General features: G+C 43.8%; 1 protein-coding gene across 1 annotated transcript; it reads left to right on the forward strand.

Moving 5' to 3' along the window:
* The first annotated feature begins 398 nt into the window (after window positions 1-398).
* Window positions 399-4186, forward strand: LOC117451500 (lipopolysaccharide-induced tumor necrosis factor-alpha factor homolog). The gene is made up of 4 exons (XM_034089827.2): window positions 399-758; window positions 1631-1672; window positions 2652-2796; window positions 3433-4186. The coding sequence occupies exons 1-4, from the start codon at window positions 437-439 to the stop codon at window positions 3536-3538; spliced, it is 615 nt and encodes a 204-aa protein (XP_033945718.1). The 5' UTR covers window positions 399-436; the 3' UTR covers window positions 3539-4186.
* The last annotated feature ends 15394 nt before the right edge of the window (window positions 4187-19580 follow it).

A 19580-nucleotide genomic window follows, 5' to 3' on the forward strand; every position in this document is an offset into this window, starting at 1 on the left:
TCCTTTTTTAAGACTGTAACCTTTTTGTTGACATTATATGTAAACTATGCGTGACATAAGTTGGAGGATGTGCTTCAAGACCTATGAAACAAACATTCAGTAAACTATTTCATTTCCCTTTTCCTTTAACCTGTTATAATATTTATAAAAATAAAAATAATAAAATGACAATTTCTAGATACAACAGTAATCTTAGTAGTACAATGTTAAACCATGCATATCGAAGCATACCCTACTTCACAAGCTTTTCATCACACTCTGCACTATGCACACTATACCACTATGTAATGAAAAGTGTTCACATACTGTTTGTGCTGTACTGTGTTTCGTGGCAGCAATACAATGCATTTTATGTTTATAACTACCTTTAAGACTTAGAGCCTTTTGATTAACCAACAAAAATACCCTTTTCTCATCCGCAGTACATTTTTTGAAGATGGAAAAAGGATACCCACCACAGCAACAAGCTCCACCTTACCCTGGGCCGCCTATGAACTATGGCGGTGCAATGCCACAGCCAGGGCAGCACGCTCAGCCAGGGCCGTACGCTCAGCCAGGGCAGCACGCTCAGCCAGGGCAGCACGCTCAGCCAGGGCCGTACGCTCAGCCAGGGCCGTACGCTCAGCCAGGGCCGTACGCTCAGCCAGGGCCGTACGCTCAGCCAGGGCAGCACGCTCAGCCAGGGCCGTACGCTCAGCCAGGGCAGCACGCTCAGCCGGGCTACTACCCCGCAGCGCCCCCACCCATGTACCAGGGAGGTCTGTGTCTGCCATACTGCTTTCAAAGATGATACTTTTTTTAATGTCCTCCTAACCTTGCCCAGGATTATTTGAGACCAACAACACAATTTAAAGGGGCCCTATTATGGTTTTTCTATTGGCTAGCGCTCCTTCACATTATGCATGACAGGCTTAGGGGCGGGACATCTCTAAGCTATTGACCAATCACAACAGAGCCGGCCAGCTAACCAATCAGAGAGGACTCTAGTTTCAGACAGAGGGTGAAAAGAGGTTCTGCAGAGACAAATAAAGCACTTTTGGGATGAAACATTCCCAATGGATGGACATTGTTTTCTTAACCTCCGTAGCACCGTGTTTAAAATCTGCTCTTGCTCTGACATAAGGACACTGTCAAACATTCCTCATACACTTTCAGATTGAAGGCTTGCAGTGCTGCCTCTGTGCTGGAAACACTGTATAATATAAATAAACGGTGCATTATTAAAGATAAACAGTCAGTTGAAGTTGCACTACACAGTGAAAGACCTTTCTTTAGGGAATACCCTTTTGTTATGACGACATGCAAGTATGACTTCTGAAATGTAGCATAAAAGAGCCCCTTTAACATCTTTCCTTAGTGAGAAAAAAATGTGCGTATAATAATGTCTTGCTTTGTAAAGCCTTAACAGAACATTTTATATACTTAAACACCAAAAAAGCAAAACGTGATGTATACAATGATAGATCAAAATCCCCAAAATATAAATAAATTAGATTACCACTATTGCACTTGTATGCGCTTTATGCTATGAATATAATAATACAGTACTTAAAGTACGGTAAAGGTGATTTAAAGAAATATCTGCTCTGATCTGACTTTCCTGATTTGATAAATGTTGTTTCATCTGCAGATGTTGTCTATACTCCAGCCACTGCTGTTCCTGCCACAACAGGTGAGACCAAGCACAATCTGTCCTATGTGAAACACAATACACATACAGATAGTGAACATGTTTCTGTTCCAGCTTGTGGAGTTAGAACTGCCCCTGCACAGAGCCTCAGAGTCAGTTGGTGAAGTCTTCAGTTTCCTACCAAAGTTATCAGAAGAATAGTTCATTTGTTTCGGATGTGCAGAACAAAAAGCTATTGTCCACTGTCTTTTTTTGTGGCAACAGATGTAAGCTATTCCAGTTAAAGAACTTCTTTAGGTTAGCTCCAAATATAAATACATATAACAACATAATAAGGTGACAGTGGGCTTGTTTAATGAAGGATGGGTCAGATTAACACACATTTAGATATTTTTCATGTTACTGTCTCTCAGTTTCATTCTACACTATGAGTAAAATCTGAGCTTTCCATTACTAAAAATATCTATAATATATTACTATAAATACCCTCTATGGTTGGGTGACAGCAACTCCTTACCAAATACAGATGGTGTTCTATTAGCAGCCTCTGCTGGTCATGTTGATTCAATGCATTCAGTCAATTGTATTCTCAAATCTTTGAATGAATGCCCAAAAATGGAAATTCTACAGAAACAAAGGATATATAGGGACGGCTGTGGCGCAGTGGTCTAGTGCGTTGGTGTTCGGATAAGGGGAGCACAGGTTCAAACCCCACTGCAATCAGCATGTCGTTGTGTCCCTGGGCAAGACACTTCACCCCAAATTGCTCCTGTAGGAATTGTCCACAGTATTGAGTATGTAAGTCGCTTTGGATAAAAGTGTCTAACATGTAATGTAATAATGTAATATATCCGCCTAGCTGGCTGGAACACGGATTACGAAATGATGTGTTACAAAAATGAAATAGGTAACTCTTAAAAAATATTCAATGTATTGCTACTGGTTTTCAATGATCAAATATTGCTGTGAGAAATGGGGCATTGTACTATTTTTAAGCAATTTGTGCATTTGTCATCCTCAGTGACTCACGTGATAGTAGGACATGTACTACGTGATGTCCCAGGACAAACTGTCTGTCCGCACTGCCGGCAGTCAGTGATCACCAGGATGGAGCACACAGCAGGCCCGATGACCTGGGCTATCTGTGCTGGCCTCGCCCTCTTTGGGTAAAAACAACAATATTTTCTTGTAGTGTCTGTTTTATGGGGGGGAAATGTTTCTGAAACACACCAGAATATCCTCCTTTAAAGGTCACTTATCATGCAAAATCCACTTTTTCGTGTCTTTTATAAATAAACATGTGTCCCCTCTGTGTAAATAGATTCTGAAATGTTCAGGAAAAAAGATTCGCTCACTTTTTGTCCTGATCCATTTATATAAAAACCTGTCTGAAAATGAGCTGATCAGATTTTAGCCACTTTATGATGTCATAACAATTTTTGGTTTGTGTAACCATTAGCCAATCACCAACCAAGGTAAGACGTGCCCACCTTATCACCTGAATCTCCTCCTAGAGCACCACTGTGGGTTTTTTAACCAAATATCTCTCAGAGGGGCGTGGGGAGGGGCTCCTTATTTTCATCTAAAGTAACAGACAGAGAATCAGCACTTTAGAAACAGGGCTGAAACAGAGGGGATTATGGGATGCTACAATGATCCGTTTGATATTTCGAGCCAAACACTTCAGAGACATGTTTTGTATATATCTGAGACCTATATATTGATGAAAAACAGTATAATAGGGGACGTTTAAGAACTGTTGTTAATTGTAGAGTTATAATTGACGTTGTTTCCTCCTACAGGTGTTTTATTTGCTGTTTTATACCATTCTGCGTTGATTCCTGTCAAGATGTGGAGCACCGTTGTCCTTCCTGCCAACGAGTCATCTACATTTACAAGCGAATGTGAAACCAACTCTGATTAAGGCAGAAGACCTCAATTCTTATCTGCACCTTTACTTACTCTTTGATTATTTTTACACTGATCAAAATTATACCGTAAAATACATTTATCCTATGCTGACATTGTCCTAGTCATTTAGCAACTTTTTCACATTTCAATGCTAATGACATAAGCCTCACACTGCAGGGAGTCATATTAAGCAGTGAGTGGTGAACTTGTAATTCAATAAAAAACGGTTACATGATGCTATTATTATATTATTTCATAATACAAACACAAACAATTATGTTGATGAAAGATATACAAAATAACTGTGTCTTCTGTAGTTATGAGTCTCTGTAAAACCAAGACAACAAGATTCACCACTGATAAGAGAAAACATATGTTGTAATTTGTATTAGTAGTTTTAATTTTTTAAGTTCTTACACATGTGGTCGAGACGGATATACTCACAAAAGAAATAGTAAAGATAACAAAACATAAAAGGGTACACATTTGTGAGTGTAGAGAGGGTAGAATCTGTTTGGACAATTGACCTGCAGTCTTTACAGGATGGTGTTGTGAAATACATGTAATTCTTATTCTATTGTTGTTCTATTTTGGCATTGCCTCCGGTTTCGGAGAAATCATGTTTTGATAAATTCTTCAAGGTAATTTTTTTGGAAGGCTGTTGTTCCTTTGACATGTGTTTTGCTAAGGGGCTCCTAGCCATTGTGGTTTGCTGATATTTTTTCAACGTTTATCTATCTAACTAATCCTCTAATAACTCCTATTATTTTATATAGGATAGGATATAGCTAATATTACATTACATTACATTACATTGCATTTAGCTGACGCTTTTATCCAAAGCGACTTACAATAAGTACATTCGACCAGGAAGACACAACCTTGAGGAAAACAGAATCATATAAGAACATCAGGTTTCAAAGAGCCAATCGTTTCAAGTGCTGCTCAACTGGCTAAGCCAGTCCTTTATTAGTATATAAGTGCTCTGTTAGCAGTTCTTTGTTAGTAATTCTATCGCTCGAGGTGGAGGCGAAAGAGATGAGTTTTCAGTCTGCGCCGCAAGGTGTGTAAGCTTTCTGCGGTCCTGATTTCAATGGGGAGCTCATTCCACCATTTTGGAGCCAGGATAGCAAACCCACGTGTTTTTGCTGATGGGAACTTGGGTCCCCCTCGCAGCGAGGGTGCAGCGAGCCGTTTGGCTGATGCAGAACGTAGAGCACGTGCTGGGGTGTACGGTTTAACCATGTCCTGGATGTAGGAAGGGCCAGATCCATTCGCAGCATGGTACGCAAGTACCAGTGTCTTGAAGTGGATTCTAGCAGTTACCGGAAGCCAGTGGAGGGAGCGGAGGAGCGGCGTGGTGTGGGAAAATTTTGGAAGGTTGAAGACCAGACGAGCCGCTGCATTCTGGATGAGCTGCAGAGGTCGGATGGCACATGCAGGTAGACCAGCCAGGAGGGAGTTGCAGTAGTCTAGGCGTGAGGTGACGAGAGCCTGGACCAGAACCTGCATCGATTTCTGGGTCAGCTGTGGGCGTATCTTCCTGATGTTGAAAAGCATGTATCTGCAGCAGCGGGTTGTAGCAGCGATGTTTGCAGTAAACGACAGGTTGTTATCTAGGATAACACCCAGATTCCTTGCAGTCTGAGTCGGGGAAACAACAGAGGGGCCGATGTTGATAGTTAGGTCAAGAGAGGGACAATCTTTTCCCGGAAGGAAAAGCACTTCAGTTTTGTCAAGGTTGAGCTTGAGATGATGAGCGGACATCCACTGAGAGATGTCAGCTAAACAAGCAGAGATGCGTGCGACGACCTGGGTCTCTGAGCGGGGAAAGGACAGAATTAATTGAACGGGACTTGTAGTTTTTAAAGATATTACTGATTTTCTTTGAATTAAAGAATGTAATATACTGAGTTGAGAGAATAGTCAGGGGTTATGGGTGATGGGAGACACATCTATGGAATCAGAATTTTTCAATAGCTGATATTATTATGTTTTATTAACTAGACCACTGGTTTTTTAACCCGCACCGCCTAGTGGTTAAAGCACGTTATTTAATTTTATTGTTGAATGTTATATTTGCATTTAAATATGTATCCTACATACAAAATAGGGGTAAATTAGAATGATAGAAATATAGAATAGAAAATATCAAGAAGATACTGTAGTGATCTCTACAATAAAACAGTTTAGTGCAGGACGTGCAAAGATATTAACAGGAGGATGTGCAAAACAGACAAACTAATAAGGCTTTATTTAAACATTAAAGAATACTTTAGGATAGAGGGTGTCGTTTTTCTCATACTGATATTCTGAACAATCTGTCCTGTGTTGAGATCTTCATAGTATTTTGAATACTTAAAACGAAAGTTAGTTATAATCAAATATAATCAATTATATTCTTGTATAACCCACAATGAAAATGCTTCATATTTTAGGTTTTTCTATATTTACAGTATAAACAAAACACAAGTGGTTTGTTAAATTGAGTGTAAGGCCTATAATGATTTATGCCTTACTCTCTGATAAGAGAGTAGGCAGTTTCTTCCCTCTCCTCTCACAGCAGTACACAGGGAGGGGGGCTCCGGACTTAAGGAGAAATACATTGAGGCCTCAAAAAGGTGGTTATGTCATAGCCATAGAATATGTCTGGTCATGTCCTTTTTTACACAAACATGGGAAGGTGTGTCTTATGCCATAGCCAATAGAATATGTCCAGTCCTGTACATCAGTGGCCATGCCCAGTTTTCTTTCATTGGTTGGGTATGGAGGAGGTGTTTTTGGGGTTTTCTATCCGGTTTTTTGAGCATAAAGAGACTGGCTTTTTGGAGGGAGCGAAAGAGAGAGGGAGGTTCCCCTGGTATGCTCTCTCTCTCTCGGTAGGCTCTGGCCCTCAGAGCTGGGTTAATAGCTCTCGGTAAGGTTCTCTCAGACTTGGTAAATATCTCTCAAAATGTCTTGGTTGAATGCTGAGTGAATTTCTTTGTGAACTGAGTGGAATGATTTGATGGGAGATGTGTGTATGAATATTAGTCCCGCCACCTGTGAGGAATCTTCCTCCGAACTCATGCGGATAGGAATGGGTTTTTGAATGTTATTCCCGCTGTCTGTGTCGGGGGAAAAAAATGAAATTGATGTGAATTGAGTGGGTGAAAATGAAAGTTTGAATGTGCTTTTTATTATCACCGGTCATTTATGAGGAAATGCCTCTAAATTCTATCAGGAGATTTAAAAATCACAACTGAATTGGGCAGTTGAAATTCCAATTTTGGTAATAAATGTAAAACTGTGAATTAAAGTTTCATATTTGAACATGATCACAGCATCATTTAGTTTAGTATGATTATAATGTTGTAAAGAGAGAAGGTAAACACCCTGTTTTAGTTTGGACCTATTTTTCTTCAAATAAACTGATCCCACCTTTTGGACTGGGACAACTTAAAAGACAAAGGTAAGATTGCACCCTGCCACACCTTCACACTCAGGTAGGGCCACACCTCATTTGCTGATTTCAAAATCCTTCGGGATCGCTTAAACAGATTTAAGAGAGTTGTCTGAATTGAAACAGCAGTTAATTGAACCTGGTTCTTCGGGGGGTTAATAGAGGTGAGATCTTGCTGACGTTGGTGGATCTGAGCCAAGCAATAAACTTACATAGACTCAATAACTTCGGTCAGGTCAATTAGTAGGTCAGAGTAATTTCCCGGAATAAATTATCAGGACCTCACCGACTCTTACACTTGTTGTATTTGCTGTAAAGTGTCTCTACTGTAGGCTATTTTTATTATATGTACAGCACTTTGGCTCGACCAAAAATCGTTTATAAATGTGCTATATAAATAAAACTTGATTTGATTTGATTAAGTTAAGGTCTTCTTTTGAATAAGAAAAAACCGTTGGAGGTATCAACAGATAAATATTAAGTCTGAAAAAGTACTTAATGTCTAATATATTGGATAGTTTATTTTGGTACTTGACAATCACCTTCCCTGAATTTGACTCAGGTGTAACTAACAGAGGTGTGGACTCGAGTCACATGACTTGGACTCGAATCAGACTCGAGTCACCAATTTGATGACTTGAGACTCGACTTGACAAAATCACAAAACACTTGCGACTCGACTTGGACTTGAACACCAATGACTCGGGACTTGACTTGGACTTGAGCCTTATGACTTGAGGTGACTTGAATCATTTAATTCAGAGGTCTCCACTCCAACACACCTATCGCGAGCTGCCGCTAGAAGAGCAGACTCCCGTTGGGGAGAGCAGAATCTTCAGCCGCTCCTACTCTTGCTGAGAATCCTTGCAGGCAGGGGCGGGACTTTATTTAGCTGGGCCACCATGCGGCCAATCATATGCGAGGACACACTAGGATCATACCATTATGTGAAAGAAGGGTGGGGGGCACAGCAGGTGTAGTGGTAGTACAGGCCAGCTGCACAGAGCGACGGGGAGACGGATTTAAATGCAAGTGCTTCGGAAAAAGTCAAGAAATGAGCAAAAACCGAAAAAATAAGCAGCATCTGGCTGCTTTTCAATGATATTGGAGAAAGCAAAGCTGAGTGCAGGATTTGTAAAATGAAAATAACCTTTTTTGGTTACCTTTATTTTGGTAACCACTCAGGATTTACTGTCAGAGGTGGGAGAATTTCAGATCGTGTACTTGAGTACAAAAGTACCAGAGTGTAGGAATACTCGGTTACAATAAAAAGTCCTGCATTCAAAATGTTACAAGTAAAAGTACAAAAGTATTAGCATCAAAATATAGTTAAAGTACCACCTGCAGAGGGATCTAGATGCCGGTGTTCTCTTCCCCATAGAGACCGCCTGGCTGCACATTATCCCTTGCATAGAGATAGATTGTGGGTCCCTTACAACATGTTGTACACAGTGGAAATAAACATTCTGGTCACCTTAACATCAGGGATCTTATACATTAAACTCCTTCTGAATCAAACCGCCACGGTAGCCTTACCTTATTGTTCGCTCTTAAAATAGAAACACGTTACTTTACCAGCAGAGAGAAAATTGATTATTAAATTATTAATGTGACTAATAAAGAGCAATTTGATTATTAAGTATTATTCTGTTGATCAATGTCATTACATTTGGTGAAAAACACATAATGACTTGTTTATGACTCGTTTTGTCAAAGTTTAGGACTTCGACTTGACTTGAACTTGCCCAACCTGACTTGAGACTCGACTTGGACTTGAGCGCAGTGGATGAGTAATGCAGATATGACTGTGTAATCATTTGACAGCTAGGGGAATACTTCCGGTTTTATTATGAAAACTTCGAGACCGGAAATACTGTTTTCACCCAGTGAGGGTTGACGCTAACTTTACATGGAAGCTGCCGCATATACACGTTCTCCTGGCGAGACCTCACATCATCTTCGTAATACCTATCAAACTATAGATCCTACACATCCACTGGACGTAGATTATAAAAGTACAATATACACTTCTCGCTAGAAATCTAATCAAAAAGCATTTTAATGGCCAAACTATTGCACAATTTAGGATTTTCCAGAGAGGGTTATTTGTGAATAAATAACTCTCCTGAGCGTTTGCAATCAACGGGAGCATGTTGTTTCTTACACGACCACCAGAGGTGCTACACTTTAAAACGTGACTCTGGGTCGTAATAAACTGCTGAACAATCGACCGATATGGTCGTTTTTTGTAGGAGGACAGGCTGAAAAAAACACCTGAACTGTTGAAACACCATCCATAACATTCATCTGGCTGCTACTTAGAAAGGATTTATCTATTTATCTAATATATCATTTTCCAATAACTTGCATATTGACTCTTATTGTACTATTTCACTATTTCACTTTTTTAAACAATTTTTATTTTTGTATTTACTATTTACTTGCACTATATTTGTCTGTTTATCTGTTTTATTGTGTTGCACTGTTGGAGGAGCCTGTGACTATCATCATAACTACACTGTAGCTATGTTCGTATGACAAATAAAAAACCTTGAACCAGTCACTGGAATAATTTGTTAGCTGTTAGCAGCTGTTGTACATGCAGGATTTTGCCCTGTGTTTTGCAAATCAAACTTAACTGACAAGGTATTCACTTTTTTGAATGTCTGTTAAAGGAATGGTATGCTCATGACACTCATTTTTAAATAATTATCATCCGATAAAACAGACCAGTCTCTGCCAGTCTCTTTTTTTTTTTTAATCCGATGACATTATCAGTGATTTTAAACTGATTATATACCGAAATAACATCAACACTGTGGGCGCCGCCATTTTCCGGACGTGACGTAAACCATGCGTTTGGTTTTCGAAGACACGTTGATCTCCATGTTATTTACTGTAGTTTCTCTCTTCAAATATGCCTCACTGTATCGCGAAATATTGCCACAATTCTGATAGGAACAATCCACGGAATGCTCGGTTCCATCTGTTGCCAAAAGGTAAGCGTAAGAAGTACATTCGGAGGCAGTGGCTAGCGAAATGTGGCCGGCCCGAAGCGAGAGATTCACAGGCTCATGTATGCAGCGAACATTTCACATTTCCGGACGACTACTCTGAGAGTATGATAAAACATAACATGGGATTTATGGAACAACCATTACTTAATGGAGATACCATCGGTCTTTCTGGTGTCATCACCGACCAGGACACCAGTTCGGCCAGTTGAGAAATCGCCCTCTGCAAGTGTGAAGCGACGGAGGAGCAGAAGTAGTGCTCGGAGTAAGAATAAGGTATGTTATAGCGCATTTCCATTGCAGCGGCTAGCCCCGTTTTAACGTCCTTTAGCGTCCAGGCCAGGACAGTTTTTGGTGGCCTTTCCATATAGCGTAGTACCGGCTAGTGTGTATTTTACCCCAGTTTTTTCCGGCCCCATAAAATCGTGATTCTATGGCCAGGGACAACGAAGCTGAGTATGCTAAACTAGAGAGGGAATCGCTAGCAAGGGTGGTACTACATGCATACATATAGTATCTTATATCATCTTCCCATTATACACACATGCATTTCCAAACATTTGGACTACCTATGTTGCAAATGTATTATCTTTTCTATTTACACACGGCATCTATTGCACGTCTGTCTGTCCTGGGAGAGGGATCCCTCCTCTGTTGCTCTCCCTGAGGTTTCTCCCATGTTCCCTTTAAACTGTAGGTTTTCTTCTGAAGTTTTTCCTTGTACGATGTGAGGGTCTAAGGACAGAGGGTGTCGTATTGTCATACTGATATGTATGGTTGAATTCCCCCATCCAATCTCTTCACATTGGTCAAAACTTGTTCCTCTGCTGACGAGTCCGAACTGAAATACTCCACCATGTTTCCGTGTGTTGACAAAGTGAACGCATGGATGACGTCACGACCATCACGTGACTACTGAAAATGGCAAACATGGCGGCGGCCAGACGGAATATACAGGTCTTGATAAAAAAGAGCTATAAAATCATTATTTACCGGGGAATATCGCTGATTTCTTCAGGGTATGGTTTAAACATAACGTTTCACTAAATACTGAAGTTTTGATTAATTATCTAATGAGTGGACCATTCCTTTAAATTAGATTTTTTTCCTTCTGAATAACAATATTCTGCAGCTGGTGGGAACATTTCACATTTACATTTTAAGGTCTCTGAAGTGTCCCGTTGGAATGCAGGTTAGAAAGATACATAAATAAAAACCCAAATTCACATATTGGACCCTCTGCTGTGCTCACAAACCTGAATCCTGAGCCACCATAATGCCCAGCAGCAGCCATTTAGATGGCAGGGCGAGGCACAAAGTATAATCTAAACCAGTGTTTCTCAAACTTTTTCATACCAAGGACCACTTAACCAATAAAAAAACACTCGCGGACCACCTAACTCCACAAATATCCAAAAACACATCGTTAATCTCGAATAGATTACAAATCACCTGAAAATGGTACAAACAAGTGGCAACGTGTGTGATGAAGGTGTTGAACTGGGCTATATCATGCAATTGAAAGTTAAACTTAAGCTTGCTCCATTGCGGAGATATTCACGCGAGAGTGCGGAAAACTTAAATAGATGAATTTATTTCAAATGTGAAATGTTACCAAAATACTCACGGACCACTAAGGGGCACTCACGGACCACCAGTGGTCCGCAGACCACACTTTGAGAAGCACTGATCTAATCTAAGCAGCAATGAACTTCAGTGAGCATTATTTTGTATATTGATAAAAGTCAATTTATTTGAATCCACAAGGTTGCCTATAACCTGAACATAAATTGAAAGCAAGTGGTTAACATATATAAACAGACTTTTTCTTGAAGTTGAAGGGTATTCGGGCGAGAGGTACATAAGTGAAGGTAATGACTTTTTATATTTTTTTAACAAACAACTACATTTTCTTTATGCTATCTTAATTTTAGTGTCTTACCAATGTATTGGTAAAGTTATTGTTATTATTATTATTATTATCATTATTATTATTATTATTATTATTATTATTATTATTATTATAATAAATTACGCCCAAGAAACTGTGGTCAAGTTCTATTGTCAAAGTATTGAAAAAGAAACTTGAAATACATCATTTTCATTATTAGTCATTACTTGGAGTAAACATCACCACTTCTTTACAAGGACACTTCAGCTGAAGTAATTTATTTTAACCAATACCAATATAATTGTTGTTTTGAATGTAGCCTGATCATAAGGGATATAACAGGGCACAGAAGGCATTACCGTATAGCAGGGGTATTCAACTAAAATTCAACGAGGTCCAGTTAGAGAAAATCTCCCCGTCCGGAACATCAACATGTCTAACTTGCTTTATGAATTAGTGTGATATATTGAAGTAGCCTGTAGCTTTATCAACGTCTGCATGTAATCAACAACTGACTGCCAATCAAATAAAGAAAGTACAATTCAAAAACAACAATATTTATTGTCAATTAACTTTTAATTATACAGATACACAGTAAAATACTGTGGATATGTGTAATGTTCCTCTCGGGCTGCATTTCAAAATTAAATAGGAGAAAATAAATAAAATAGCTTTTTTGAAAATATGTGCATGTCATAGTCTGCTCCATCATTCACCAGTAGTTTTCCATTCACCTGTCTCACCTGTTTTCCACACCCACTCGTTAACTCACTCTCTTTCTCTTCTGCACCCATTAGCTTCTGCCAGTATTTAAACTCGCACCTGACACACACTCTTTGCCAGATTGTACTTTGCCTCATGCTTGTCTCTCCCGCGTTCAACACTAGATTGCCTACCCGGTTCCGACCCTGCCTGTCCCCGACCTGCCTGCTCTGCCTGTTTCCTGATCCTGCCTGTCCCTCGACTATCCTGCCTGGCCTGTTATCCGACCCTGCCTGTATCCACGCTGACCGCCTCGCTTACTCCCTGACCCTCTGCCTGTCCCTGACTCACCTTCTGCCCGCTGTCCTCCGGTGCGTTATACTGCCCGGTTGGTATTCCTCCGATCCAGTGGAATCTCCAATAAAGGATATTACCAATTCTCCTTGGTTTCTCGAGTGCTGCATTTGGGTTCTCCTTAAGACTGTGACAGAACAATCTGGCCAGAACATGGACCCAGCGCACTCCTCTTCACCAAGAGACCGTTTCGAGAGAGTTGAGGACGCTCTCCAGAGGCAGGAAGCCTCGATAGCCGCCCTGGCCACCGAGGCTCATCATGCTACATCTTCACATGACCAGACGCTAACCTATTTAGCTGCGCAGCTACAGCAGCTAACGGCTACTGTGCAGCAGCTAGTGGCAGGAGTGGCCGCTCCAGCGCCTCTTCCTATGCCGTCGACACCCGCTTCTGCATCACCTCTGATGGGATTTACCCCGGAGCCTCGGGTGGGAACTCCGGAGCGCTACGCCGGGGAACCGGAGGGCTGCAGCCCGTTTCTTACGAACTGTTCTATCCTGTTTGCACTGCAGCCACACACTTTCGCTTCTGAAGCTGCTCGTGTGGCGTTCACGGTCAATCATTTGACTGGGAAAGCCCGACTGTGGGGCACAGCGGAATGGGAGCAACAAACACCCGCCTGCTCTTCGTTCCCCGCTTTTTCTGCGGAGCTGCGCAAGGTGTTTGGACCCGTGTCTGTGGGTCCAGACGCTGCAGGAGGACTATTGAACCTGAGCCAGGGTAATGGATCTATAGTGGATTATGCCATTGAGTTTTCGCACCCGGAGCCGCCTCAGCAACTGGAATTCTGCAGCCCAGTGTGACGCCTATCTGCGTGGGTTGGCGGATTACATCAAAGATGAGCTTGTGTCGTTTGATTTGCCCAATTCACTGGATGGGTTGATTGAACTGACTTCCCACATGGATCGGCGCATCCAGACACGGAGACGGGAGCGACGATCGGCGGAAGTTCAACATGCCTGGGCGCCCCGACGTCCGAGTTTAGCTGCGACTCCTCACCTCACTCCAGAGCCGCAACCAGGGGGGGATGAGCCCATGCAGGTGGGTCGCACCAACCTCACTTTGGAGGAACGTGAGCATCGCAGACGTCGTAACCTGTGTCTCTACTGCGGCCGGGCCGGCCATTTCGTTTCTCACTGCCCGGTAAAAGGCAAGGCTCAGCAGTAATGGGGAACATACTGGTGAGCCAAACCCCTGGATTTGTTCCCACTCAGAGACCATTGAGCCACGCCAGGTTGCTATTGCCGGATAGCTCTCAGGCTCTTGCAGTTTTTATTGACTCTGGTTCGGACGCGAGTATTATGGATGAAGAGCTTATGCTGCAGTTGGGTATAGACCGGGTTCCCTTATCTCGCCCAGTTCCAGCCAACGCCTTAGACGGTCACCTGCTGGGGACAGTGACTCATCAGACTGTACCCGTTCACATGCTCCTGTCTGGGAACCATCACGAGACTATTCAGTTTCATGTTCTCCGGTCTCCACATATCCCGCTTATCCTGGGTTACCCATGGCTCCGCCGCCACAACCCTAACATTGACTGGGAGACGGGAGCCATTTTGGGATGGAGCCCCTCTTGTCATCAGATCTGTCTGAAACAGGCTGCCGCGCCTCAACGCTCGGGGAACCCCAGCCAAGTTCTGGATGTTACAGGAGTTCCACCGGAATATCTGGACTTCAAGGAAGTATTCAGCAAGTCGAGGGCTACTTCCCTACCACCACACCGGCCCTACGACTGTGCCATCGACCTGCATCCCGGCACCAGCCCTCCCAGGGGTCGATTGTACTCCCTGTCTGCTCCGGAAAGAGTTTCCATGGAGACTTATATCAATGACGCTCTGGCGGCTGGGATTATTCGCCCGTCCTCATCACCTGCTGGCGCAGGGTTCTTCTTTGTAGAGAAGAAAGACAAGACCCTAAGGCCCTGTATCGACTTTCGGGGTCTTAATAACATTACAATCAAGAATCGATACCCACTGCCTCTTATCTCTTCTGCATTTGAGTTGTTGCAGGGAGCAACCATATTCACGAAGCTGGACTTGCGTAACGCGTACCACTTGGTACGTATTCGCGAGGGGGATGAGTGGAAGACCGCCTTCAACACCACCTCGGGGCACTACGAGTACCTAGTCATGCCTTTTGGGCTTACCAACGCCCCTGCAGTATTCCAGGCGTTGGTAAATGATGTGCTCCGAGACATGTTGGACCGACACGTGTTTGTTTACTTGGATGACATCCTGATCTTTTCCAAGACACTGAAAGAACACGTGCACCACGTCCAGGCGGTTCTCAGGAGATTACTCGAGAACTCGCTGTTTGTTAAAACGGAGAAGTGCGAGTTTCACACATCCTCTGTCTCTTTTCTGGGATACATCGTGGGACAAGGGAGCATCGAGATGGATCCTGCCAAGGTTGATGCAGTCACTTCCTGGCCGGTTCCAGATTCCCGGAAGCGGCTACAACAGTTCCTCGGGTTCGCCAACTTCTACCGGAGGTTCATTCGTGGATACAGTACCTTGGCCGCTCCTCTCACAGCCCTGACCTCCTCTAAGGTCATGTTCCAGTGGTCCTCCTCGGCTGAGGAGGCATTCCAGAACCTTAAGGCGAGGTTCACCTCCGGCCCCATCCTCCGAGTACCCGATCCTGTAAGACAGTTTGTTTTGGAGGTGGATGCTTCTGATATGGGGGTGGGAGCCATCCTGTCTCAGCGAGCAATGGACAGCCAAAAACTCCATCCCTGTGCTTTCTTTTCAAAGCGTTTGACTCCAGCGGAAAGGAATTATGATGTGGGAAACCGGGAGCTGCTAGCAGTGAAGTTGGCTCTGGAGGAGTGGCGTCACTGGCTCGAGGGGACCAGTCAACCTTTCCTGGTGTGGACCGACCACAAGAATTTGGAGTACATCCGGTCGGCCCGCAGACTGAATTCCCGACAGGCTAGATGGGCCCTTTTCTTCACTAGGTTCAATTTCTCCCTCTCCTACCGCCCTGGTTCTCGGAACATTAAGGCTGACGCTCTTTCTCGTCAGTTTGGAGAGGGAGGTAACATTCCCAGGGGCTTGGACACCATCCTTCCGACTTCTCAGCTCGTCGCCGCCCTCATCTGGGAGGTGGAGGAGAGGGTCAAGGCTGCCCAGCAGGACCAGCCGGGACCCAGTGCCTGTCCTCCGAACCGCCTGTTCGTTCCGCAGACGTTGAGGTCTGATGTTCTCCAGTTGGCTCATAACTCCAGACTCACCTGCCATCCTGGGATCCAACGCACATGGGAGGTAGTCCAGCAAAGGTTCTGGTGGGCAACACTTAAGGAGGACACCAGGGAATTTGTTAATGCCTGCCCCGTTTGCAATCAGAACAAGTCTTCTCACCAAGCTCCTGCTGGTCTCCTACGACCTCTGCCTATCCCTCATCGCCCCTGGTCTCACATTTCTTTGGACTTTGTTACTGGTCTGCCACCGTCCAACGGACACACTGCCATCTTGACGGTGGTAGACCGATTCAGTAAGATGGCTCATTTTGTGCCGATACCCAAGCTCCCCTCAGCTAAAGAGACGGCAGAGCTGGTCCTGCTCCATGTGTTCCGGCTCCATGGGCTGCCTACTGATGTGGTTTCCGATCGTGGTCCTCAATTTACCTCGGTGTTCTGGAGGGAATTCTGCACGCTCCTTGGGGCCACGGTCAGTCTGTCATCCGGTTTCCATCCGCAGTCCAACGGTCAGACAGAAAGAAAGAACCAGGAGATGGAGACAACCTTACGATGTATAGTCTCCAAGAACCCAGCGGCCTGGGCTAAACAGCTGCTCTGGGTCGAGTACGCCCACAACACTCTGGTCAGTTCGGCCACCAAGCTGTCCCCATTTCAGTGTGCTTACGGGCTTCAACCCCCTCTGTTTCCGGCCCTGGAGAGGGAGGTTACCTGTCCGTCCGTCCAGGCTTTCATCCGTCGTTGTCGACAGACCTGGAATCAAGCCCGGAGAACTCTCGTCTGTTCGGCCAACCGGTACGCCTCCTCTGCCAACCGCCGACGTTCTGAAGCACCTGTCTACCAGGTGGGCCAAAAGGTATGGCTTTCCGATATTCCTTTACGGGTGGATTCAAAGAAACTTGCACCTAAATTCATTGGACCGTTTGAGATTGTCAGGATAATCAATCCCGCAGCAGTAAGGCTAAGACTGCCTCGGACTCTGCGGATCCATCCCACCTTCCACGTTTCCAGGATCAAACCTGTCCGAGAGAGTGCCTTGGTTCCTGCGATCCCTCCCCCACCACCCCCCGGATGATTGACGGCGGGCCTACGTACACTCTCCGACGACTTCTTCGTTCCCGTCGCAGAGGAAGAGGAGTCCAGTACCTGGTGGACTGGAAGGGTTACGGCCCTGAGGAGAGGTGTTGGGTTCCAGCTCGTCATGTGTTGGACCCCCGGCTCATCAGGGAGTTCCATCGGCGTAATCCCGAGCAACCGTCTAAGACCGTCACGTTGACGGGCAGAGACACAGGGAGAGTCTCTCCTCTTACCGTCAGCTCGTCAGAGGAGGACAGCGAGGGGCAGGCTTCTGATGAAGATGCAGATTCCCACAGGGGGCAGGAGAGGGAGGCGGAAAGAACTTTTTCAGATGAGTACTAATCCCACCTCCCACCTTCATCTGTAGATTAGCATTTAGGGACGTCAGGAGCCGTCCATTAAGGGGGGGGTTCTGTCATAGTCTGCTCCATCATTCACCAGTAGTTTTCCATTCACCTGTCTCACCTGTTTTCCACACCCACTCGTTAACTCACTCTCTTTCTCTTCTGCACCCATTAGCTTCTGCCAGTATTTAAACTCGCACCTGACACACACTCTTTGCCAGATTGTACTTTGCCTCATGCTTGTCTCTCCCGCGTTCAACACTAGATTGCCTACCCGGTTCCGACCCTGCCTGTCCCCGACCTGCCTGCTCTGCCTGTTTCCTGATCCTGCCTGTCCCTCGACTATCCTGCCTGGCCTGTTATCCGACCCTGCCTGTATCCACGCTGACCGCCTCGCTTACTCCCTGACCCTCTGCCTGTCCCTGACTCACCTTCTGCCCGCTGTCCTCCGGTGCGTTATACTGCCCGGTTGGTATTCCTCCGATCCAGTGGAATCTCCAATAAAGGATATTACCAATTCTCCTTGGTTTCTCGAGTGCTGCATTTGGGTTCTCCTTAAGACTGTGACAGTGCATCTTAAAAGTGCTTAATTTTAGATCAATAAAATAAAGTGTAGCAGCAGCTTGAGTTTCCCTTTTTCTTTGTTAACCGTTTCACATCATGACAGTCTTTACACATCATAACAATTGAACAGTTTTAAAGTCTCTCTTTCTTTGCCTCTTATATTGCAGTCCCTCAATCACTTTTTATTAATTCAGTGCGAGAATTGAGCTTGAGATTGTCCTGCCAGGAGTTTGCAAATCTGGGCTGAAATGGTGTCAGGGCCATTCTCATACACACATGCAGGTGCTCATTGGTTAGCCTCAGTTAGCCTGCCCTGGAACGATATTTAGTTTTAATTTTGATCCTGGTGGACTGATCATATCGGGCTCTGAGACTTCTTATTTTTTGTGACCTCAGTTCTGACTTGAGAGGGAATGTTTGGTCAACACTTTGTGTTTTGTCTCATAGTGGCGTTTTGGCACTTTAAATGAGCGCCACGGTCTCTGAACAAATGAGACACACATGGTTCTGTGCTCCCAGTGGGCAGGATGAACATGAACAGTCCACTCACAGTCCACTCAGTGTTAAAAGCTCTGTTCTCACTGTCTTTTTTTGTCTCACCTTTTTATATCTGCTCTCTGATCTCTCGACGAATTGAAAGTACTTATTGCCTGAGATCTCATGATGTTGTTTTATTAAATGTGCCAAGTGCTAGGACTGTCTTAGGGAAGAAAGCTTTTAGTTGTGCAGCTCCACTAACTTGGAACAGTCTGCAAACCTGTTTAAAACTGAGCACTTTGGTTCCCCTGCATCATTTTAAAACTCGGCTGGGTGACATGCTGTTTGATACTCATGGTACCTGTCACTGTAAATAGAGTTTGTAAACTGTACCCTGTACATTATGTTGTATGTCATCCTTATTGTTGTTCTGTTGTTTTTATGTTACATGTGTAACTAACTCATTTGTTCTGGGAATGTCATTTTCGAGCCTGAGACCTGAAAAACAGGCGAATGTATTGATTATAGGTCCGGGTCCGTATAGGTCGGCGTCTGGGTCCAGATCCGGACCACGGTCCACCTGTTACCGACCCCTGCCATATAGGATCTTTTTGCCATGACTGCACTCAAAGAGAACAGCATTAACATGTTTGGGGATAAGTTGAATAATTGTTTCTACCTTCAAAGTCTGTTAAACGTAATGTGCAGTGAACATGGGCAGACTTATACATTTTCACTGAAATTGTATACAAACTAAATCTTTCAAGTATATATATAAAAATAGATAGACGTATTTAAAGGGTTTGAAATGACATTAAACTGTCCCTATGGCAGTGTTACGCTTATCAAGTATATACTAACTCATAAGCAAGTACTGTGAGTATTTGTTGAGCAGGACAATTTAGATTTTGATCAAGTGAAAGGAAAACGTTTTTTTACAGTTTTTAGTTATTTTACCTTTGTACTTTTTAACTTCA

Source organism: Pseudochaenichthys georgianus, chromosome 8 (genome assembly GCF_902827115.2).
Source record: "Pseudochaenichthys georgianus chromosome 8, fPseGeo1.2, whole genome shotgun sequence".
Lineage (NCBI taxonomy): Eukaryota > Metazoa > Chordata > Actinopteri > Perciformes > Channichthyidae > Pseudochaenichthys > Pseudochaenichthys georgianus.

Bases quoted from the DNA above. Each gene is read 5' to 3' on its own strand.
- LOC117451500 (XM_034089827.2), top strand. From the start codon at position 437: ATGGAAAAAGGATACCCACCACAGCAACAAGCTCCACCTTACCCTGGG. The intron at 759-1,630 runs GTCTGTGTCTGC...TTTCATCTGCAG, and splicing joins CCCACCCATGTACCAGGGAG to ATGTTGTCTATACTCCAGCC. The intron at 1,673-2,651 runs GTGAGACCAAGC...TGTCATCCTCAG, and splicing joins TGCTGTTCCTGCCACAACAG to TGACTCACGTGATAGTAGGA.